Source organism: Numenius arquata, chromosome 3, assembly GCF_964106895.1.
Source record: "Numenius arquata chromosome 3, bNumArq3.hap1.1, whole genome shotgun sequence".
Lineage (NCBI taxonomy): Eukaryota > Metazoa > Chordata > Aves > Charadriiformes > Scolopacidae > Numenius > Numenius arquata.
In genome coordinates this window covers 9572836-9598945 of record NC_133578.1, presented here as the reverse complement: position 1 = coordinate 9598945, position 26110 = coordinate 9572836, and the positions used below count along the sequence as shown (strand labels likewise).

Here is a 26110-nt window from a genome sequence, read left to right as displayed (position 1 = left end):
CTGCTGGAATGATCTCTACCATCCTGTTTCTGCTAGAGACAGCTGTTCCTTTGGACAGTTGCATCAACCATTATTCACAACAGTCTTTATTAATTCACACTTCTTCTACGCTATGTTTTTGACTTGCTGCTGAAGTGGGAGGGTAATGTAGCAAGGCACTTCTGTCACTTTAGAAGCCTCCTGTTACCACATAAACATAAACAGCTTCAAGACGACATCCTTCTCGTTGGCAGTTCTTATGGAAGTGACCTACAATGTGCTGTCATTGCAGGTTTACATCTATATGACAACACTTGGTGTCATTCAGAAGATTTTGTGTTTTAATCAAAATTATTATTTCCTAATTCTGCAGACCATATGGCACCATAAAGCCCACAGTAGAGCAGATATTTTTAAAGCATGACATTAACTTTAGTAGGGACATTAACAAAGATGAGTAGTGTTATACTCACTGAAGTATAAATCATGCTAACATTTTCAAATTTGGATAATTAAGGTTATATCTAAAACGATCACTTATTTTTTTGCAGACCCGAGACTTAACAGGAGTCCACCTATGCCCGTATCTGAAAATACTCATACATGTTTCCAAAATGGCAATCTGGTCAAAACTGATGAAGATAGCTTTATTCTGATTTATTATTTTTCTGAAGTTTACGACTACTAAGTCTGCCCTGGTCTTAAGATACATCTCAGCAAAACAAAAAATTCATTTCTCAGTAATCACTGCATGTAATTTTAGTTTTACTTTGTATTACTAATCAGAGGTACAGCACTGCAAAATCGTCTTAAGAACTGCAATTTAATTTAAAATATTTTTTTACTTCCGCTCAGTTTTCCAAAGGCATCACCTTTCTGCTACAACCTACATAGGTTGCCACGTTCCATAATACTGTCTGGTAAATAACCTATGTATTTCTTACCATCAGCCTTTTCACCATGCTCTCGTTATTAATAAATTAATATGGTTAATTATTAAAACATACCAAGCATGTTCCAATTACTTTTTCCTTCTGCCTCCACTTGCTTAATGCAATACATTCTAACCAGAAACATTTTTAACATTCCCACCGTCTTGATGAATGATATAAGCAACAGGGTATATTCTCTAGACATTCAACCTATAGCCTCTCTGCATGAACAAGTCACGTGCAAAGAGGCTCTGGGATTGTACCTGAGGGCATTAACGAGCTTATTAGAAGATTGTAACAAGGATTATCTGAATTTCTTATTCAGAGAGTTGAAGCTTTTGTAAGTATTTCTCTTGCCTTCAACTACCAACACAGTTCAGTTTAAAATGACTGCTGTTCTAAGACCACAATTTTTTTCTTTTCATATTGAGATTGGTCATGATGATCATGGATTATTTATATTCATAAAAAATGGTAAAACCTTTGGTAGAAAACAATATATGAGACATAGCGTTTACGGTTTTACTATTATGAATTCAATGCAGCAAAACTGACCTTGGCAGTAATTTTCATACCAAAATGAAAACATCACTTTTCACTGAATCCATCACATCCACTTTTGGATGTTAAGCTTTTGCCCACAGTTTTCACTGATCTTGCACTTGAAAACTTCTCTTCAACTTTCCTTCTCTCATAGTAGTAGCGATAAAGATGGTTATTCTGAAAATTACTTGAGCGCATATTTAGATGAAGATGTGATTCTTTCAACAATTGTACAATTTGCTTATTTGGATTAAAATAATAAATAAATCCCCTTAAAGCTATAACAGGACCATACTAGCATCAGGCAGAAATATATAAGAAAACTTATCTTAAGACCTTAAATTGATTTTATTTACTTCAGTCTGTCTGCGGTAAATACATTATTAAACTACTTCCACCATAGCATTTTTGATGACTGTGCTTACCAGTTGCTGTCCTTGGATGCCCCAGGCTGCATACTGTAAAACTGAATCCTCTACTTCTGGAGGGTTTAACTCCCAAACTTCCCTTGAAAAAATGTAAACATTTTCACTTGAACACACTGGCATCACCTTATGCATAGAACCGTTGATGATAACATATGGAAAAAACAATATGACTTACCTTGTGTTTATGTTATAAATCACATACGAAGCTGTATAAGAATAATGAAAAACCTGTGACAAAAAAAAAAACAAAACAAAACACCAAGCATAAGAATTACAAAACCAAATACTGGATTAAGTACAGACTACCATTATGATAATCACAGTCTTTCAATCGCTGTAAACACCGATATCTTTATTGCTGAAAGAAAGTTTTTATTGTATTAAACAACAGACTTGAACCAGGGCTTGAACACTGTATGACAGGCACACGTACTCATATATTAATTTAACCAGACACTTAATCTGTCCAATAACTGAAAAAAAGGTCTCAATCAGAAAAATCTGCATTCCTATTTAACTGAAGGATTAAAAAAACAAACCAAACTAAACCCAAAAAAACTCAAGAACATACATAAAGAAAATAAATACTTTTTTTCCTGTATTTCTTCATGGTAAAAATCATTGTATGGGCATCACAGTTATTTTATTTGAAATGCAGACAGATACGGGGTCATATGATATTTTTCTGACCACCTGCTACGTACAACCTTCTGGGCTGTTGTTCACAGAACAGAATAGAAAAACTGAGTGCTTACTGGGACTGTGTTTAGTGTGTCTTTCCTTAAATTTGTTTCAGTCTGATTTTGACTGACTTTCATTGAAATTCAGGGAAAGTTTGTTTTATATGAGATTTTTCATATGCAACATTTTGGGTAAAACAAAGAGCTGATTGTTAGTAAACTTTCTTAATTGACCAAAAAGTTTTCAGTGACTTCTGGTCTGAGGAATCCCAGGTTTCTCTGGATGGGAGAGAAAAGCAAATCTAATGTAGAGTCTTATGCTGCTGTCTTTATTTGTTTAAAATTTTGTTGAAGCCAACTGAAATCAACAGGATTGTCATTTAAGTGCAAAATATCAAGGCCTGATGTATATGGACCCAGAAGATCCATGGTGGAGAACAGCATGGTATAGCGTATAATGTGAGATACCACCACACTGAAGGACTAAAATCAAAATAAACTATTACACATTTCCTCTGAAGTCAAACATTAGTCTATGTTCATATGCATATAGTGAGTAACAGACATTTTGCTGTCTTCCAGGCTCAGGTGACTGGTTTTAACCCAACTCATTTCTTTACCACTATATCTTGCATCATGAAAACAGCATAATCCCATTGTATTTTATTATGAATTGAAATTATTTCATGGTCTTGGAATACAAAATACATTTGGGACTAATTATTGCCGTACTAAGAGAGACTCTTCTTTTTAATGTAAACTACTGTCAGAAAGAAACAGAGTGACATTCACTAGACTTACTGTAGCTTCATGTCTACAGTTACAGTATCTCTGCTTGGCACACGAAGGACTTATTTCTGGACAGTGTCAGGCCAGTTCCAGTTAGATGGAAACAGATACAGCTGAAAAGCCAAAACCTTGATATAGATATGTGTGCTGGGAACTCTTTAGTTTATATTGTATGCACCAGGAATCTGTCAGTATCTCCTTGAAAGAGAAGAAACAAAGGAGGATCACACATGAACAGAGCCATCGGAATTTGCCGCTATAGCACACGAGAGGGGTTTCAGAGGCTGTTATTTTGGCTGGAGGTCATTCGGTAACAGAACCATCTGAAACATCCTTCCACTGACTCCGTTTCCATTATTAGTTCCCTGTGAACACACACCAAGAATTTAGAATCTTTGCTGGCTGATGCTTCAAGAAGACCACAAAGGTCTGTAAGAGTAGTAACTGTACTTTGTGCAACAGTTGAATTTCCCTTCTATAAAATTTCCCTTTTAGACAGGAATCACTTCCATTTTCCAAGTCTTTCATGATTAACATTGAAAGTGTTGCTTCAGTCAGAAGAATCACACATATATTAATAAGTATGCCCCAAACTGTTTGGCTGTTTTTTTTACAGCTTATGATACAGCTTGTTTGGTCATGCAAGGTACCAGCCTCTTCTGAGAAGTGCTAAGTGGGACAGAAATAGAGACAAATAATAATAATAGTATGATTGCTGTAGGAGGTCCAAGACACCAAGAAAAATATTCTAAATAATTTTATTGATTTTCTCTAAATAGCTATCATAAACATATCTGCTACCATGTCTCTATGCTACATATACATATACATGTAGTTATATATATAGTAGAAGTATACTACTTGCTTAAGTACCATGATGTTTAAATTTCAGTGGGGTTTCTGGAAAGAAATAACTTGGTAATAACATGATTGAGGACCTATCAAGATAGAGTTATTCAAGTTCTGCTGGTAAGACATGAGACAAACTGTTGGCTTCAAAGCTCCTGCTTTCCTTTATAAATCTTATATTGCTAGAGGTAAAAGATAGCAGATCAAAGGGACACAAATGGTTAAATCGTGGTGGCTTCTGCACAGGGCTTTCATTGTCAGAGTCTACCCAGAGGGGCACTTGCCAGCTGCTGCTAAAGGGGACAGCCTCATACAGCCAGTTACAGGGAAGAGGAATGGGTCTCTTGCCCTTCCAGGAAAAGGGAAAAGTGTGTCACAGAGAATGCATAGAGGGCTGATAGGTATTTAGAATAGAAATATTCAAAAAGTAAACTATTAGACAGAATATATTTCAACAAGAAATGCTAAAATTATGAGAGCTTTAACAGAAAATAAGTTATAAAAGCAAGAACAACACTTCATATTTTATGTGAAAACTCTCCTCTTGCCTTGTGGTAAAATTTCTATCTAAATGGTCATGTAGAAGTATTAATATCTTTGTATTTTCAGCATTAATACCTTTGAAAGAGCTCCATAACCAGAGGAGACCAACATTACAATGAAGTCACTTTCAGACAGGATGCCAACATTTTTCTCAAATTATTCATCTTATTTTTATTTAATAGGAACACCTTGAATAAATTACAAATAGGAAGTTTCCTAATTCATCCTGCTCGCAAAGGCCACATACTAAAACACCATCATTATTGAAATTAAAATAAACAAAAAAAAGAGGATGTAGAAAAAACTTTCTTTTTCAAGTCTGGCTTACATACTGTCATATTCCTTGGAAGCTCTCACAGTTTTGTATAAGGGCTTGTCTGTGGACATCCTTTTTAGGATCTCCATTACTATGGTAAAGCTTTAGCTTGCACAGAGCCATGTCCATGGCTGGGACCACACGTCTCCTGATCCCTGATATACCAGCGTCACAGAGGAGAAGCCCAGCTGAGGGCACCAAGCCTGATGCTAACTGCAAGGAGTATCAGGGACTCTCAAAATACCAGGGTCAAACCTTCAACGCTGCCACCAGCAATGTCCCTTCTGGGAGAGGCACACCTAGGCTTAGGGGATTCCACCCTGCAACTCTTGTTTTATAGGATGTGCACTAGTCAGAAAAAAAAAAATCTGGTAATTAATGACGGAGTTTGCAAAGATACAGACTGAGAGCTCACACTGGTAAAGCTGAGGTTGCACTGGCCCCTCTTACAGTGTATTTACAGTGGAAGCTGGTCATCATCTTCATCATTCAAATCCAAAGTGCTATCATTTCTATCCCAAAATGGGTTCAAACATTTCTTGTACTCCATGCCTTCTAACTTGGGTGGAACCAAAAGACTAAACTAAGGCTAATATTTGAACATGGACTGTAAATTACTCCAGCTGACAAAAAAAAAAAAATTACACACTTTAGTGTGAAACTGAGGAAAAGGGAGAAAGGTTGTAGTGAAAAAAGACTCATCATCTAGGTACAAAGAGGAGAATCAATGAATATAGACACAGGGAACATTTTAAAGAAGTGAAGCAATGTAGGAGAGCAAAGCTTCTTACAATATTAAATGCATTACTGTAACTTCTGCATTGTCATAATGGAGGAGGAAAACGTATAAGGCCTTGTATAATTTAATAATATAACTATACATGCTAAGGGGGGACACTGTGAGGAGCCTTACCTCCATGAGTGGCACGTATGCTGTGCCAGAGTTCAGGCCTTTCTGACAAGTAAATAACTTGCCTGTTTCTGTTGTGATAAGCTGGGGAAAATATTCCCTACAATGTTCATTTAAGAACTGTGAAAAGAGCATTTTAGAGCAGAAAGACAGCATACCACCTCCACAATATAATTTTTTGCCGCAGAATGCAGTAGGTAACTACTGTTGCATAATATATTTCTTCTGAATTCAGTCATTAATTAGTTTATAAACTGAAGACAGGCTTTTATGTGATGATGCTCAACATTGAAAAAGTTAGCTGCATTTGTGTACGAAAAAAAATAAAATTACAGAACTATAATCCAAAGGACCTAAAAGAAAAAGGTGAAAAAAATATTTCAAGACAAATTGTTCCAGTCAAAATATACTGAAATAACAATCTATTATTCACCCAACAGCCAACAATAAAAAAAACACACTTATCAATCACGATCCGAACTTTTAGATGACATATTGTTCTGGGTTTTATATGCCCTTTATTTTCTACCTTTCAAGGAATGTCTTTGTCTTTCAAAGGTTTCTAAAAATGAAATACTGTCATGGAACTCAATGCATTTCCCAGCAAGATGCAGGAAAACAATGTGCAAGACACACTTAGCCAAATCGCCTCCACTAATTCTGTAATACACTCCAGGAAATATTCAGTGCACTGTCCTTGGGTAATTTGGAAAACATCCCTCAGCAGAATAGTGTTTGTGCTAAAAAGCTGCCAAGAAAACCTCTCTAGCAGTATTTCTACAGGATGATGAGGGCCCTGAGCTCCAGGGAAATGGGGGAGAGCTGATGACATTAGAACCTCCCAGCACTATAATCACAAAATGTTCGGCTGTGCCAAACACCTTGATGCATCCTTTATCCATTTCCTATATTATAAACCCATTATATTCTTTCACATGTTATTTATTTAGAGCAATAACGTGCCTCCTTGCTAGCATAGCTTTTTGCAAAGTAGTGAACAGACTGTCCTATGTTTTCGTTTTCACCTATGCAGACACCCATACTCTGAACTTGTCTCTGCGGTTCTCAGCGCCGCTAGACTCTGTAAATCCTCCTTTCAGATTCAAATAAGACTTCTCACAAGGCATAACAGTACTCAGGCTGAGCAGGAACAATAAAAAGTGACAGTATATGAAATACACAGAAAATTTTAACATCTGCAGTAATATCTTCAGTTATCCCAAAGTTTACCAGCCAAATGGGGTATATATCTCACACACAATATTCCTATGGTAGATATCTATTTATTTGTATCGTACCTAGCAAATAACAAAGAGGCTGATTAAAAGTCATGCCCTTCACATTAAATAAAAAAAATGCAGTGGAGTATCATTAAATAACTGAAATTGCAGACTATGCCATCATGCCCATCCCACTTATCTTGAAACACATACGTTGACTTGGAAAGAGAGGCAGTTTTTCAGATAAGGTTCAAAACTGTACAGATCTTTATGATTCACCAGTGAGGTATCAGACCTTTTATGGGTTAATTTACACTTCTGATCACACAGAAAACAAAATTTAGTATTTTAAGAGACTACTAGTCTGCACAAAAAAGTATTATATTATTATTCTAAGAATTAGAATTAAAACCAGAACAATAAACTGTAGCTGTGGGAAGTATTAACTGCTACAATATACGGATGCCTCCCAAACAGTATCATTCATAAAACCAGAAAGATTAAGAAACTCCTTTTATTGCTTCACAGGCACAAGTCAGTTATTTGGCAGTTCCAAGCTTAGAGAACCTGACCTGGAAAAGGTTTTGCATGCGTGAAAGCTTTTCTACTTTTTCCAGCTACACCAGTTGGTCTAATAAAAGATATTACCTCTTCCCACAAATCTTATCTCATTTATCTCTTCAGGTCATCACATCTATAACAGCAATGTTATTGAGAAACAAACATTCCTGACCCCAGCAGAAAAAAAGGACTACCTAACACTAAAAATGATCCTTCCTAATTAAAAACCTGTGTTACAATATATTTCACAAAATGCACGTGAACCCAGAGATCAAGGGAGAGGACACAGTGAAGCAGGGAAATAAACAGGAATACATCTTGTCAAGGATGCTCACTTGTTCATTCATCGATAGTCCTTCTCACTCTTTAAGATCTTTCATAATACATTGGTTTAATGGCTCGGCATGTTTTCAAACTGCCTTGGTGGGTGCCAGACACAGGAACTACTGGCTGCTGTACACAGCTTGAAGAACAGCAATGTGAGTAGGATTTTGCCTTCATCCTCTTTTCTACAATTGAATTAAGTGTTTGAAGAATTACTGAAAAATCTACTTATGCTCAAAACTGAACCAAAACACTTTGCCATGGTAAAGCAATTACAAGGCCAAGATAAAAGGTAACCAATCATTCATCCGTAATTCATGCAAGGAAGTACTCCCACGCGACAACACACGGAACCTCATTCACAGCTCCAAGATCAAACCCTCAATAAACCTTCAATAAAGACTCAAAAATTCAATTTAGACAAGAAAATGCAAACATATATTGCTTCGTTCTTTGCCTTCAGGATGAAAGTGTCTTGGAAGAAAAATGGAGCCTGCAGAACATGCCATGAACTACAAATAATAAGCAAGAACAAGATGCCAATTGGAGAGAATATGAGGGGAATGTAATGAAATATAGATGCTCAGGGTGGTTGCTAAGACCTTTTGAAGGGACTACTGAAATTAGTGCACTATACCTGCCACAGTCGCATCAAAAGCAAGTGACAATACGAGACTGTGTTGATGACTTTGGGAAATCTATCCCAAAGATGCACACAACCCATCTAATTCCACATGATTTAACCCCAGTTAAGTGGGAGTGCAATGACATGCAACACTGAGCTAGCTGTGCATGAGCTTGAGAAACAGGGCTTTGGCACAGCTTCTCAAGCATGACACTGCATTGATACAGCCACAGCATTTTCAGACCGCAACTACTATCTACACACAGTGTAACAACATACAAATTAAGACTAAAAGGAGGTTGGATGGCTCTACAACTTATTCTGTGTATGGTAGAGATCTGACTTTTGTTACTTAATTTTCAGCAAGCATGAAGTGAGCCAGCCAAAACAAATAGCTGTATTATGTATTTTCAGAGTCAAGATGCTATATATTCAAATTCACTCTCTATAGAAAATCACAGCCTATACAAGTTATACAAAATTATAAGAAGTCTATACTTATTAGCTATATATTATGTAAATTATTATCTAAATTATTTTTCCTCTAGCTAGTGATATTTTACTCTCAGTTTTGCTTGGTGTACATCGGTGTAATTCAGATTTCCAGCAATGAGAATGAGAAAAGACTTTGAGCAGGTCATTAATGTCAGATACAAACTGTTTATTCTGCTACACATTTGGAGAACATCAAATTATTTGTGGCCAGACTTCATCCTTTGCGGTAGTCTGTTGAAAGCAAATGAGTTACAGTGGAAGGGTGTTAGTCTTTGTCTTATGCCATCAGGATTCCAAGCAGCAACTTCTTGCTCTCCAAAAAAAAAAATGAATCATCATGCACATAACAAACTTTTCTTCCTCATTTCCTTTTTATGACCCCTAAGACATGAGACTTTTCTAGGACTGCAGTGCAACAGTATCTAATGTGCTGAGCCAGAACTTTAACAAAACAATAAAAGTGATATATTCTTTTCTTCCCTTCGTATTATGAGATGTGTGACACCCCTGTTAGTAAAACCTGTGATGGAGTTAATAAGAAATTAGTAGCCGCATGACTACTGCCAAAGGCAAAGTACCGCTGCTAGCTGAATCCTCCATCCATTTTGCAATTTATGCGCTAAATAAATTAATAATGCTAATGTTATCAATAACACAATCAGATGAAATCCACCTTCCTTTAAAATTCCATTATCATTCACTTCAAATGTTCCCCATTTGTCTGTCCAATCTGACTCCATGTGTTCTCCAGCATAGGAACTGCTTCTAAAGGGGATTAAACAACTAGATATGGCATGTTTGGGTTTCATGTAACTGGCTGCCCGAGTATGTAAAAAGTGAAGAGAGAGCTCTGCAGCATTAACTTTTGAGACACAGACACAGGAAACCACTATATAACATTTATAAATGTTGAGTTTGAATAAATGAAGGGTTTGAATAAAATAAGTGAAGAGTTTGAATAAAACACGCACTGTATCAATAAGGGGCCTGCTCTGCGTGTTTATAAAAATGGTATTGGTTCAAGATTGGAATTCTGTTGATTTCATGCCATGGCAACAAATGCAGCGAAACCTCAGACCTTTAATACCAAATCTCAAACCACTTAGGGGTATACACCAGAAATGGCTCACACCATGCTTCAGTAAAGTGGTACCTTTTCTTCTCGGGAGGCGTAGTGTTTGGCTGGTATTTTCCCAGTCATAAATTCAGCAAGAATTTAATCACATGAGGTAATGACTGATTTCATATGGATTATATCTGAGATAGAGAGAGGCACAGAATTTAATTCCTTCATCAGTTGTGGATTTTCACCATTTCCAGTAAATTTTTTCAGTTTACCTTAATTTTAAACTGCAATTAATGATACATTACTTCATACAGCTAGAAAGGACTGCTCTGATCATCGTGCCTGACCTCCTACATCCGAAACAAAGTTTATGGGACTTCTCAGTTTATATAATGCAACACAAACAGAGATTCCCAATGTGTTCTTCAGTGGGTTTCAGAGTAAACCTTGAGAAACAACCAATCAAGGAGTCTACAATAATGAGATGATGAATTTCCACTTATGTTTGAATCCTCTTGTTTCTACCCAATTCTGGAAACAAAAAAATAATGGTAAATTTTGCCATTACTAATGGCTAAATCTGTATATATTTTTGCATAATTTTTGGCCTTTATAGGTGGAATACCTTGTTTCTTAAATCTGTGTATCTAATTGCAAAGAGTTAATCTAAGATAGCCTGATGCATTTGCAGCACTGAAGTTAAATGACAAGGTTATAACTTTGCAAAGCATTGTATTTATTTGTTTCAATCAACATCAATTACTTGTTGTGACTGATAAAAAACACTGCATATCATTGGTAATAATTTATGGTTAGCATTAATACTTTGGGGTATGAAATATTGCCAGCCATAACAACTATATGCTGCCATACCAAAATAAATATAAAGGCGAGACATTTCTAGACAAGTAATTTATCTATAAGAAAAAAGGCTGTCAAGGAATTCCAAACAAAAAAGCACCTCTAAAAAATCTGCTAAAGCTTCAACTGTTCCACATACAATTTTTCAGTAAGATTAATTATCTCAAGAAAAAGACATCCACTGCAGAATGTTAATTAATTCACAATCAATTAAACTCAGTTCATCTAACCAACAGTAATGTGATACAAACCAGAGTTCAGAATAGCTGCAGAAACTTCTATTTCTTCTCCTATATCAAGAGCTGAGATAGACCACCCTATATTTGGATATGCGACTCAATGATTTTTGAATATGTAATAACTTCAGATGAGTGAATTATTCAAAAAAGACGTTCTGCGTTGCTACTTCTGAAAGCCTCATATATCACTGTCATTTGAAATTCTATTAGTTACACTATCACGTAAAATATGTTTCTTGAGTCTTGTATGAGATGACTTACAACAAAAATTTATATGAATTTTTTCTGTCTTACTCACCTTCAGCATTAAAAACCAGGTATGATTTCACTGAAATCATTGTTACATGATGGCAAAGCTGGTAAATCTCAAGCCTAATGTGCACATTTTTTTATATTGATACATGTGTACATACACATAATTCTCAAGTGTATGCTCACATTCGTATTCAGTATGATTAAAATTGTGACTTTATGAATATTTTGGGATTGATAGAAACTTGTTTTTTCCTGAACTGATTTGCAGGCAGCTACACAATGTGCATGTGTATCTTGATCTGGACTAGTGCAAGAGGAAACAAAAGATATCAATTCTGACAACACAACCAGAACTTTATCTCCATAGAAATATGAGGCTGGTGAAGGTGGTTGCTTCTGGTCATTGCAGCTGAGGATACTAAATCTGTCTTAGAAAAATACGTATTTAAGTACTTTAATACTGCCTGATATTTTAAACAGTCTGATCTCTTTACAGGGTCCTTCCAGTATAACCTGAATCCTGTATTAGAGGCATCCTTTATGAGAAATTCCTTAGTATCTCCACACATGTTGAAAGCTCCGAGAGTATACTCCACACATATTGAAAATTGTTAATTGAAACCAAAATATGTTTTAAATCACTGATTCTTGAAGGCAGAGCTGCATCAAGTCTCTTAGAGTGTTTTGTGATGGTTTAATTTAGTTTGATCTTTGGGATACTGTTGATGAAAGAATCGAGCCAAGACTTGGTTTTCCTCTCAGGTTTTCCAAGGTAATATGTTCCTTGCATATTATATTTATTCAAACAGACTGCTAAAGAGAAAATTGGCAAATGTATAAAAAAATGCCACCTTGTTTTGAAGAGACACACTTCTACATGTGGTGATATTGTCTAAAATCATATTCCATATGAAATAAAATGTCCAGGCTCTGAGCGTAAAACTGAAGATGCCCTGAAATGATGAGGATACCAAATAAAATCAAGGCATACAATGGGACAATTTTGAAGTAAAGACTGCAGTCTCAGTATCTCTTTTTCCTCAGACAATGTGACTCACTCCAGCAGCAGTAAGAAAGCAGATACCGGATGGTCCTCTGCTGCTTACTTAAAACGACATGAGGAGATGAAAAGACCCTGTGGAGCTGGAAAAAGGACAAGCAATGAGATAAATGGCCTGTGGGCCTGAAGAAATGCAAAGGGAAAATGGAATAGAAAACTGGGCTGGGGGAAGCAGATGGGTAAAATAGCAAGCATGCAAGATAGAAGAAGGAAGACAAAGAGATAGGGCTAAAAATATCAGGATAGCAAAAAAGAGAAATAATAAAAAGACAGAACAAGTTCAGAATAAGACAGAACTGAGCCCCTTAAAGGGATGAAACTGAAGAGAAGCAGATCAAAGGAGAACAGGCAGCAGGGAAGGAAAGCAGAAAGCAGATGTGCAGTGTGTGGGCACGGTGGCTGGAAAACACAGGCTCTTGGGACTGATGAAGGAAATTTATGCAGAGCTGACTGGCATTTAAAGCCTTCTTCTTTTGGAGGATAGAAGATGCGAGTGAAAAAGGCAAACAGTTTTCTCAGCAATCTAACAGTTCAGTACTTCAATACATGGCCTTCCTGCCTCTCGCTACCTTGCTTAGCAACATCACTAATTACTTAGCATGGACATGTCACATGGAAAAGCAGGAATACAGTGGGTGTTTCACATATGATGTCATATTCTCTTCTCTGGAAGTCTCCCAGAGTGATACGAAGATACCTTTAATGGTATCTCTGTTTGCTAGACTCTCCAGGAAGTTTTTTATATGCTACTGAGTTGGTTTTCAATAGTATTCAATTCCTTATTCTGTCTTTTACAGTGTGCTTGTGAGAAAATGACTGTTTGTCTATCTAGACTTTGAGTATTTATCTGCCTGTAGGTTGAGCTGTGAACAGGTTTCCTAACTACTTTTGAAATCCATGTGATTAAAAGCTCTTGTACTGCTATCAAACCTTTATGACTCAGGCAGCCAACATGGCCAGGATGATATCCCTCCAAACCATTCTTTAGAAAACCTGTTTAAACTCTTCAAATGATTTAAACACTGCAATTTAGATTTCTCTCCTTCTTACACCAGTTATGCATTGGATTGTGAACTCCAGTATCTTCAATAAATTATACCTATGTTAAGACAGCATGAAAAGAAAATCTTGTCCGTAAGAGTAAGTTCCACAAGGATCACTATGGCTAAATTTCATCTTTAGTTTTAAACTTCCCTTTTCGTCATGCCCTATTCATCTTCCTTATCTCTATGATTTCTTTGGTGCTGCTGGTCCTGCTAGCTGGCTTATATTGCTCCCCTTCTGTTCCACTACCTTGATATAAAACTGAGCAAAATATCACCTCTATATGCAGTTTCCAACAATTGAGCCCACAGCTAGTTATCCACTCCAGTACTTCCAATTAGCAAGCCATGATGCTGCTTGTAGTCAACTAGGCCTACCTTCACTAATTTTCTTTTATTGTACCATATTTCTGTGTAAGTCTCTGTTGTGGCCGTTTTATGATATTATAGTTCCTTTGACAGGGGTAACATGAAGTAGACTCTTTTAGCAAATAAAAGACCTCTTCATGATGAAGCGATTAAAAGGTCATGATAAGAGAGCTATTCATTTGGTACAAGGGACTACTTCACGGTGATCTCAAAGCAGCTATAACAAAGTGTGAATACCTCACACCAAACTCGCCTCTCCAGGAAACATCTAATCTGGTGCTATGTTTGCAGACAATAAATAGAATTAAAAAGGTTAAATTTGTGCAGGTGGTTGACTGCCTTCACTGAAACGTTAATTTATTGGCTAAGACCCCAGGCTAACAACCTTTCATGCTCAAATACCCAAAAAGACTTATCTTTACTTAAAAAGAACACAAAAATCGGATAATAAAGGGGTACACCTTAATATTCCTCTAAAAAGTGGACCCAACCATTTGATCTCTTAGGTCTGTCACACTATCGGTGCTCCTCAGAGCATGAGACCGAAGCTTGGTTTAAAGCTTGATGTGCAACAAAGACAAATTTGCAAAGATGTGCTTAAAACATTTCTCTGGGACAGTTACATAAAGGTCTAGTCTTTGCCATCTACTTCAAGGTATTTCAACTCTGTCTGTGTATGTATTTTAAAAGATCTTTCATTCTATCTGTACCAAAGTAACTGCTAACTCCCATTTTGCAGGAATTCACTTATTCAACACTCCTCCTTTCAACCCTGTTGAGAGATGCAAACACCAGCAGATTTATCTGCTACCCTGACTGACCTGTTGGTCTAGTCAGAGAAGAGACAGTCAGCCAATTTTTCTTTGATCAAGGAGTCAGGAATGCAGCCAATGCCTTTTCTGAGAAAGATGGGATGGGTTCCTCACACATAATGTAGATGGGAGATACCCCTGACATACAATGAGCTACAAGAAGAGAATTGTAAGACAGGACGGTTAAAATGTTTGAAAAACACACAGACCTTTTTGTCTTTGGGCATTTGCTCTGGAAGAGAATTTTCCATTACAGGATTATGTATTATTTCTTAACAGCCAAAGTAGTGCCAACCATCCCCATTTACATCCACTTGCACAGTGGATGCAATTATGCTGTTGCAATGGTGTTTCTAGTGAAAGTTCTGCCTTAGCATTTTTTAAGCAATGACCTGGGTCAGGCTGACCCTTTTCCTTCAGGCTAAGTAATTCTATATTACTAGAAAGTCACAGGGTTTCCATGAAGATTACTTGTCCCTGCTTCAGTGAAGAAGTAGCAAATTCCAGATTCCAATGATAAAGGAGCTAGCTTGATACTTCACTGCCTTATTTCTCTAGTCTTCTTGTTCTTTGTGGAAGCAACTGGTAGACTGGTGGTGGGTTTTTCTGTTTGTGGGGTTTTTTTAATCTAGTTTCATCCTTTTCCTTTGTAGACTGTTCTTACCATATGTTTTGTTCTATTTTTAAAATAATTAACAACTACTTTTGTTCTTGATATAAAATATTTTGCAGAGAACTATTTTGTGTTCTGATTGTACAGTGGCAGAACATATCAGACCACTCTTTAAATTGCATCAGATATTAGCTCTTGCTAAGGAATGGCAAACCAGCTTTTTTTGTTGTTTTTTTAGTACTCTCACATGAGCTCATCATTAATGGTGTACATAGCAATGGCTACTGAGGAGCCTGTTTCTCCCAGAATATCTGAAGCAAAATTTCGTTACTGCCACACATTTTCCTTCCATTACCTCCATGTTACAGGCTTTGGTTTGTCTTATGTTAACATATCTGATAAAATGCAGTACAGTTTGCTTCCTGTTTGACACTGTGCTTTTGGTAAGATGTTTAAAAGGGCACTGGTAACTATACCATCCATCATCTTCACTTACTGCCTTGTCAAAGCAGAGAAAGGCATCTTCAACTTCAAGAATGAATTCAGCAGTATAGAAAAACTGTCTGTGTTTTATTCATCTGTGTTGGTTGGTACAGAACATACCAAAAGTATGGGTCACAGGCGTTTCTGCGTAACTGGTAGTACAGATGGTATTGCTTGTATTAATATGGCTCCCCTGAGAATTACTTTTGTTGTGACGGTAGACCTCTCCTCCCTGTCTTTCAACATTTCATAATTTTGTTGATCGTATTTAAAGATTTCCCCATCTGTCAACTCACTAGTTTCCCTATTTCCATCCAGAGACATCAGTTCCAAGTATTCCATTAAAGCCCTGTTCTGATAATCTGTGTAAACAAGATTTACAAGGTAGTGCATCATGCTTACGAACTGAGTGCATTTCATGGTGGTTGCTAGGCACACGAACAGAACTGTTTTCAAGCTGTTGTAGGACATCTTTTACTATGAGATGCAATCTCAGGTTGCTATCTCAAGAACAAAGCTGTATCAGTGACTGCAGCTTAAAAGGATTTTTCTAGTAATCACTGAGTAAAAAGCTGCAGTAAGTGCACTTAAAATCTTTCACACCGGTCATCAGCTAGGCAAGTATCAATAACACTATATATTTTCTCGTACATAGATTAAACATTTGCATCATCCAGCTTCACTGCACCAAGTTAAGGACTCAGCTGGAGTTGTTCTTTTAACACTGCTGCACGGGCTACAAGTCAATTTTCAAACCCTTCTGACAGGTCACTTGCACATTTTCTGAGCTTCTATTCTGATCCCAAAATGTTTGTGAGAAAGTGAGTGATTTCAGCAAAATAAAATAAAAAAAAAGTTTGACAAGCCAAATCTTTCTATGATTTATTTTGTAAAGTTTTTCTGGTAAGCATGCTTAATTTCAAATGTATTTATCATTATATATACTGAGGTGAAGGTGATTATGAATGTGATCTGCAGATGGACTTTTTTCCTCTTATGAGCCTCTGCACTACTGACTAAAACTATTTTATTAAAAAAAACCTATGCCTATGAACTTCATGTAGGAACTGTGACTTTTGGATGAGACCTATATAAACAGAAGTGTTAAATTATACTTAAACCCTCTGCCAATCCTGTAATGATTAGAAAAGGAATATAGTTCAAGGAAAAAGAAAGGTTTCTGGTGGGGTTTGCTACAGCAAAGACCAACAAGCTTAACAAGCCACGCTGTGAGGACTGAAATCAAATATGTTCATGAAATCGAACATAAATGTTTCAGATTATATTTTGAAGCAAATAATCTAGATTCAGATTTTGGCAGACCACCTGACAAAGAAAAGTTGAAAAGAAAAGATTCTTGACAAAAGAAATCCTCTGTTAGGGAAGCCTATCCTCAAGTTTCGGCCTTTCAAATCTAGGTCTGGATAAAAAGAGTTTACTGCCTGATCCTGTTAAAAATTCCCACCTCTGATGTGAATCTATCTGAAAAGAGATGGCTGAGGAAATTTATATCTCAGATTATAATCTTTTTATCGGTCTCTGCAAACTTCACTTAGTTCATTAATGTGTGATTTATATTTAGAAACAAATAAGTAGTAAATTTAAATATGCACTACTATTAAGTTGACATATATGCTCAGAGGATATGTAAAAGTATATATAAAAGAAATGACAACTGGAGATTTTCAGTTATTGCAGAAACAAAGTTATTTGTTCATGGAGATGAACTAAGTAGTCACCAACCCATGGGGATAGGGTGTAACTTCAAGAAATTATTCTATGCTGGACCTCTCTTGCAGGGACAACAATAGTACCAGGGTAGTCTTGTGGCCACATTTGACACCATTTCCAATGCTTCTTCTGCATAAAACAGATGTGGGGAGTAGAATTCTGAACTTTTTAAAGATGGATGCATTTAGGTATCAGATGAAGTCAATGAGTTGTCAAGAAGTCAATGAGATGCATACCTTTAGCATGATTCTTAAAGATCATCTTTGGTACTTATCTGCACCTCTAGGCATTCAAATACTTCTATAAATCTGACGCATAAGCCCTTGGAAATTATTACCCTTTGCACATGCGCCAAAGCCATCATAATCAAAAAATAAAGAAAACCAAGTGATTTTACATCAAATACCTGATATAAAGTGCTTATGTTATTCTCACATACTCAAACGGAGCAAATTCCATGATATAACCACTTACTTGACATTTAATTCATCTTCCTTGTAATTCAGCGGGCAGAATTAAACGTTTAAACCTGAAGGGATTATGTACATAATGAGTAAAACCAGATCAATCCTTTTTTTAATTTCAGTAGTGGGGGTTATAAAAATGTTTAAGCACCTTTAATATGAGGAACTACCTGGTAAAATGCACATTTGTGTCCTTTTAAAAATAATAATGGGTCTTTAATCAAATTAAGCTTCTTAGATTTCCAAGTAAGCAGTGGCTATTTTATTATAATCCACTTCTCATTTGCTGTACTGTTTTCTAAATCTGGACTTTATCAAGCTATGTCCATTTTTAACTTCTATATCCTTTTTTAAAATATTTGATTTTGTCTTCTGTTTTTTAAAATGCAGTTTATTTTTCATAAGAGATGCACAATAGGTCACATACTCAAGAGGGAGAACAGCCATTTCTGTTTGGTCTATCTCTTGACCTCAAGTTTCTCTTCCCTCACAGAAATTTATTGTCAATTTAGCGGTTATTACAGAATCTCTGTTACTAATACTGTTGCAGCAGTTTGAATGACTCTTACTCAACTCCCTTTAATTATATTTTACTTACAAGATCTATACATTCAATATGGAAGCTGAGATTTAAAAAAAAATAATACAGAAACATATATAATGATCCAGGCGTCTTTCAAAGATAACAACCATGTGTCAGATTAAAACAAGCAGTACAGCTTTATATATGACAAGGAGGAGGGATAGGATTCATGGTAAATCCACGCTCTCATAGGGTGGAGATTTATTTTCCATCTGATTCTGTGGCCTGAGACTGAGTGGTGTAACCAGTTCAGCACTCTCTCAAAGTCTAGGTCTTCTCTGAATTCAATAACAAAATTTCGTGGTCCTCAGGGGTACAGAGCACAGTTATCCTCACAAACACAAAGAGCTATTTCAGGCATCTATTTCACATCTAGACCTCAGCTTGTCATTAAACAAATAAATGTTTCATAAGAGTCTGCGGAGTGACCTTTCTACACACCATTCCTATTCCAGCTAATATTAAATGAACACAGACATATATGGATTACACATGAATGCTTTGGGAATGAGATTAAATGTGACCCTAAAAATTAGTACTTGTTAAAAATATGATCATTCCTTCTCTGTTTCAATACTAAGAATGCTAATCAGCAAGAGTGGTGTGCCCTACAAGCACAGCGCTACTGATGTAATACAGGGCACATACAGATTTCTGTGGCCTACTGCTGAGTATATATGAGTGCAAGGTATATGATTAATTGCATATTCATTTAGTGGGTTAGGAATTTATAATGGTATATTACGAACTTTATTCTTTGATAGATATGTATTTTTTTTTCTCAAATTTTTTATATATATATATTTTTTTTTCAGATTAGGTCAGTGGTACCTGACAACTAAGATATATTTAACTAAATGCTACTGAGTTCTTTCTGTTAGCAGACACTTCTCTATCAGTACTTAGGAAGCAGGTAAAGTTCGGCAGCTAATGAGGTGCTTTCATAGAAGAAATTTTAACTCTTTCATCATCTATTCCAGTTATTAACTGATGGGCTTTCCTACAGAAGACTGCTTTCTTTACATATGTATTATTCTGGTCGAGCTGATCTAACAAGACTCACACCCAGGAGCCTATTACTATTTTTATCTAGGAGAACCTGCATTTTCCAGTATTCCCAAGAAGACCCTTTTAAATTTCCATTTGCATTTCTGGCATAGCTCCTACCTGAATGAATCTCTATTAGACCACCATTAGCTGTAAAATGTAACACTAAAATGCTCTGGCTTTCCCATTGCGGCCACTGCAGCTAATCTGACCACAGAGCTTCTCCAGAAATTACCCTTCTGATGCTTGTAACTCTGAACTACAAAGATGAGATAAAGACATTGCAATGCTTTGCACGGCCAGACTATAGCTAGCAAGGCTATCCATTTTATTCCATATTAATAACAACACATTTACTTCTTTAACACCTTCTCAAAGATTTTTGTCACAAAATGTTGCAATTAAATTCCACAGACACACTTTAGGAAAAAGTGTAGACTGCTCTGTTCGCAGTGCTTTAGCAGTAAGTTACAAGTTATCATCAACTTTCTGACACTGACAGATGATTCCTTGTCTGATTAAATTAGCATGCAATTACTTCTGTGTACTAATTTGCTGTGTGCAAACTGAAAAAAAACACTTTTTTTTGAAAAATATGATTTAAAAAATGCCTGGAACTTGATATTCTTTAGCAAACTTTTCATGTGCAACTTTATTTTACTTTAACTAAATATTTGCTAGTACTAAAAAATAAAAGCCAACTAAAGCCAACTTACGGTTATTCACAAATAGAAATATTCTATCAATATAGCAAATTATATTACTTTTCAGTAGGACAGACACCAAGAAATTTAAGAACTGTCATTACAAAATATTAGTTTTAAATTCAGTTTTCCATTTTTTCAGAAGGCAAAGAGCACTTATTTCATGATCTTCTAAATTACTACTTTTGGCAATTTTTTAATTCCTCCCACTTACCTAATTTTCCCAATTATAATATGGTTTTTCTCTATGCTGCATCAGATTTGGCTTAATATGCATTTCTCTGACATGATATTGTAAGAAGAAAGCTCGGTGTAGTAAGGAAACTGGAATCTTATAACCCTGTCTGCTAATGCAGAAGAGCTAATCGACATTCTGGTCATACTTAATGCAACTTAAACAGGTTTTGCAGTCAATAAGAAAAAGGGAATTTGTTAAGTCTCAAAGATGTGCGTAAATAGACTTTCTCTGTTACTGAATTATCCTCTGCATTGAAACAGAGTGAGCAGCGGACTGTAATACTAAACAGTATGAGATTAAGTATCCAAATACCAATACAAAAATCTGACTGAGAACCATAGTTTCACCTCAACGCAGAGGTGAGAGCTAACGCAATTAGCTGCCCCTAAAGCACACAGAAGACACTCGTTTAACCAGGTTACAAAGAGCTTCCAAGGGTGGAAACTCTACAAGCTTTCTAAGAAATTTATTTTAGTTTTTAACTATCTTTAGAGTTAGAAAGGTTTCTCTTCATTCAAACCTGTACCTCCTTGGCTACAAGTTAATCCTATTACTTCTCCTATCACAAGAGCATATAAAAGATAAGGGTTTATCATCTTGCTATTCTAAGGAACCTTCTACATATTTTAAGACTTACCTTCCCAGATTTCTCCTGTTGAAGCTAAGGAAACCCAACTCTTTGTTAACTTAACGCTATCAAGACTTCACATGTCCTACAGAAAACACATGCTTAAACACTGAAGTGTGATACTTCCTTTATTTTCCTAAACTGTAGGACATTTTTTTTTGTGTGTTCAGTTTGTGACATCCTGTAATCCCCATATCTTTTCCTACATTACTGTTTATAATACGCTGCCAATTGTGTATTTGTTTACTAGATTTATTCCCAACTAAGTGCAAGAGTTTGCCTTTGTAGCTATTGAATAGCTACATAGCTTTGTAGCTATTGAATACCTGCATATTCAAATCACTTCTCCAATTTGTTCATACAGCTTACAATTCTAACCTTGTCCCTGAGGCTGCTGGTAACCCAGTCTGGTATAATCTGCAAGTTTAAATAAATTCAGTCCCGGTCCTATTATCCAAATCATTAATGAAAATGTTGAATATCACTGGTCTCTGGCCAGAGCCCTATGAAACATAAATCCATCTTTTTTGACAGTGAACCATTTATTTGCCAGCATTCACTGTAGAGCACAGAACTGCAACCTGCTTTTACTTACGGTGGTCCCAGTCAGACCATGTTTCCTCAGCGCCCTAGTGGCAATGCCATGGAAAACAGCAGGTAAGATTCTACTGGAAGATGTACCACATCTGCCACTCCTTATCTACTCACCAGGCTTTTTTTTTTTTTTTTACAATTACAGAGAGAAATTAGACTGATTAGGTACAATTTGAACTTCACAAATGGATGTTGGCATCCTGCTGCCTTGTTATCTTCTAGGCACTTTCAAGCAGTTCAACTTTAAACACCCCCCATCTCCCAGCTCCATCATCTCCCTCCCTTCTCCACTAAAATTCCCCAGAATCTTCTGTTTGGTCTCTTCTGGGGGAAGACCACTGTTTGTTCTTTCCAGTTTTATGAATCCTGTCTATCTTTCATATGTCTTCACAGATAACAAATAATCACAATTACATTATCTCAACTACTTCCCTACAGCAAATTTTATCAGGGCCAGGAGAGCAATTCTAACCTTTTGTTTCATTATCTTAAGCTAAGTTCTTACCCGTTTGTTGCTGATGTTAAATGCATGAACCATCAGATCACAGGTAACCTTGCTAGTGAACACTGTGACAAAACAGATAATCAACATTAGACTTCACTGTCATTAGCTCTTCCTTCTCTCTCGGAGATACAAATTGACTTTTTCCTCATTTTTCCTTCCATTATTGTTGAAATACTTTCTTCATCGTCACTCAGTCACCCCAGGGGAATTTCCCAGTTGCTAGGTCCTGTATGTCCTGGCCATGCCATAACTACATGCTGACAAAAAACCTGAGGGAATGACAATTCCTATGTTCCTCCTCCTCCTCCTCCTCTCTTGTACTTTCACATGCACAGCAGGAGACCCAGTCAAGGTGCCATGTAGGGAGGTGTGGTGCTCTCCTAAGCATTCACAGAAAGAGTGGTCAGGCATTGGAATAGGCTGCCCAGGGAGATGGTTGAGTCACCATCCCTGGATGTGTTTAAGAGACGTTTAGATGTGGTGTTGGGGGATATGATATAGGGAAGAACTTTGTAGTGTAGGGTAGATGGTTGGACTCGATGATCCCAAGGGTCTCTTCCAACCTGGATGATTCTATAATTCTATGATTCTCTACCCTGCTCAGAGGACCACCATCTGCAGTGCAATTCACTCACAGGTTTCACATCCCCGGCTATGGTACTTGACTGATTTTCTCTACTTGCTCCCATTATTCTATTTCTGTACAAAGTTAAGCATAAGGCATTTGTTTCTTTCTTTGGGTCATATAATTTCTCCAGACTTCCAGCAAGGCCCATGCAAGAGACAGTCTGATTCCTAGGTACTGCTCCAATAAACTGCAAAGAAAAGAACAAGGGGAGAAAAAGAATCGGCTATTGCTCTGCAACTATAGGCCAGTCAGGCAGCTTACAGCAACTGCGCTGCACGTTCTGTTTCTCAGCTAAGCATCTGCACATCAAGATTCAGATGGAAGTTAAATATTTAACTGCATCATGTGGTCTAGTTCTTTACTAATTTCAGCTGGAATCCTATGTGAATACAGGATGCATTTTTCAGTATCATTTAAAAGCCAGATGTAAAATAGAACTCAGGCTTGTAAAGTGGATCAGAGGCAAAATTTAGGCTGCAATCCAATATTGCAGCCCTGGGGGAAAAGGAATCACTGGAAGAAACTCGGTTATTGACTATTCCTAGAGGTGTCCTTTTTACATTAAAATTCTTCACACACAGGAAAAAAATAAAAATTCAGTTTTGAAACAGGTGCTAAATTGCTCTGCTACCACACACAAAATACAGTTGATATCACCTGCAGTTGAAGTTTTTGCTCTTCTCTGTTGAACATCTTTAGACCGCTATTCACTGCGCCTTCACTTGCCATGCCCCAGCAATCACTGCCGCCCTTTCAAACAGTGCTCAAAAAGGTGGCAACCATAATGCCATACCCACTGGCTTCCACAAGCACTGGGATGTCCAGGAAGGGGTGTTTTCTCCCTGCCTCCAGCAGACACTCTCTCCCTGCCCACTGAGATCTGAAGATGCGCTGCACCAGAGACCTGCCCACCCCAGAGACCACTGCTCACACACCCAACAGGACAAAGACTTCAAGGGCTCCTGCTGTGGTTCACTACCAGCTGCAGCAAGAGACAGCGTACACCAGCATCCTTAGTTGGAGACTACAGGCGGAGACAGCTCATGCAATGATCAGTCTGGGCACCAGGGAGATGGTTCAGATATGCCTTCTCCAGCCCGTTTTGAGTTTAGCTCTCCTTGCTTTCAAAGCCAGCCTCAGGAGAGCTTCCTGACTCACTTCGGGGACATTCCAAAGATCCATATAATTCTAAACTGGACTCATAGGGACATCTTTCTGTGCAAATTTACTTTCAAACCAGGCAAGTTATGATACTTAATGGGAAGACTTTATATTAATAAATAACTAAATCTCGTTTTGTCAGTCCTTATCAGAGAAGAAATTGGTTTGTTCTTGAAGACATATTTTTTTGCATAATGAATAACACAGTATTGTATCTCACTGTTAAGTAAACACATACAACATCAATATGAGCTTTGTGCAGCTCTGGCCCTCATGGCTCTCCTTTTGAGGCTCTTTTCTACTGATTTTAAAGTATGGCAACTAATGGGAGACAAAAAAATCACAAGCCTTTTTAGATACAGATATTCTGTCTTGTATAAAATGTAATGAAGTCAGATTTAAATACATCTAACCTTGGGGTTATACAGTCTGAGTTCTTCTAAATGTGCTGTGCTCTGATAATTCCTGACATTTAGAGAAACATCTCCCATAGTTATACAATGAAGTTGATAACTTTCCAGAATTAAATCCACTCAACATGTGAAGTTTTGTACAAAGAGCTGAAAGGGGAGAAAATAAGAAAAGGATAAGGTCCATGGGTTTGCCCATATTTTGTTGGTTTTGGGTTTTTTTTATTTTACACCAAGACAAGAAACGATCTGCATCTGATTTCAAACTAAATGACTCTTCAAACTTAAAAAATTAAAGTAAAGCAGGTATGTTGATTACTTATTCTTCATTATGGGGAAAAACCTCATTTCAAACATACTTAAATATTTCACAAAGGCGTAAAAGAAGTTGCTTTATATAATATTTGCCTGCAATTACAGTTTGCTGGTACCTCTTGAAACATTGCTTGACATGCTTAGGACTGGCAGAGCTTGAACATTAACATTTCTATTCTTTTTTTTTTTTTTTTTTTTTTTTTTTTTTTTCAGTACAAGGGCATTCTACCAAAATGCACTGGATTTGCTTTTCCGTATTATTGAAGGCTTCAAGAAAAACAGTTCTGCCATTTCTGAGAACAAATCTCAGAATCTCTTGCTGAACAGGTGGGAGGACAGCTGACAGCCTGTGACACAGCAGAAAAAGACTTCTCAAAGCACCAGCAGCAGCACTGGCTCCTGGGGGTTAGCTAAACCTGTGCTAAAAGCCTGCACATGTCTGCGAGCCTGTGGCTGTGAGCCTAACAAAATGAGATTCCAGAGTTGCCTGGGCTGGAGTAAGAGACTCACCTTTTTTCCAGAGAGGAAAGAAGAAATAGAATTTATGAATCCTCTGCTCAAGGAAAGCACAATGTGGAGAGAGGAGGGGTCCCTACATACATATATGCATACACTCACATCATCATGTATTCTGCAGTCCTCCACTGGACACAGTCTGCTCAAACTGGTTAGACTACTTTTACTAAAATTATTTAATTTCTTTTTATAAGCTTCCATTGTATTTTGGGCACACCTGGATATAGTGATCTAAACAGTTAAAAAAAAAAATAAAGAAAAATGGGAAAAAAATGAATATAGATATATATATTTAATGTTCCATCTCATAAGAGTGAAACAGTAGTAGTTGCACAGAAATTGAAAATGAAGCTCCACCTTTGATGACACCATACTCATTAAACCAACCATTATATATAACAGTCTCTGCATATTCTTATGATCTTCGGAAATCAAAGAGAAAGATGTGGAATTGCCAAAGGTTACTCACAGTAATATAGGATATACCCCATTTTGCAAAAGATGAAAGGAATATGCAAAAAACTCAAATGCCATTCTGTGTTTCAAGGTATTACTGTGATAACCATGTCTAAGATGCTTGCTTGCCTTTCT

General features: G+C 36.8%; 1 protein-coding gene across 4 annotated transcripts in view; it reads right to left on the bottom strand.

The window, feature by feature from the left end:
- DPP10 (dipeptidyl peptidase like 10) overlaps positions 1–26110 on the bottom strand; it is a 233609-nt gene that overhangs the window by 74698 nt on the left and 132801 nt on the right. For 3 of the 4 annotated variants that reach the window (XM_074145793.1, XM_074145794.1, XM_074145791.1), the window contains 2 exons: positions 2058–2110; positions 1880–1961 (listed from right to left, as the gene is read on the bottom strand). In XM_074145793.1, the coding sequence (XP_074001894.1) occupies positions 1880–1961; positions 2058–2110 (135 nt within the window). Of the gene's footprint in view, positions 1–1879; positions 1962–2057; positions 2111–16979; positions 16998–19609; positions 19627–26110 lie in introns of all 4 variants that reach the window. The other variant, XM_074145792.1, reaches the window with a different exon arrangement.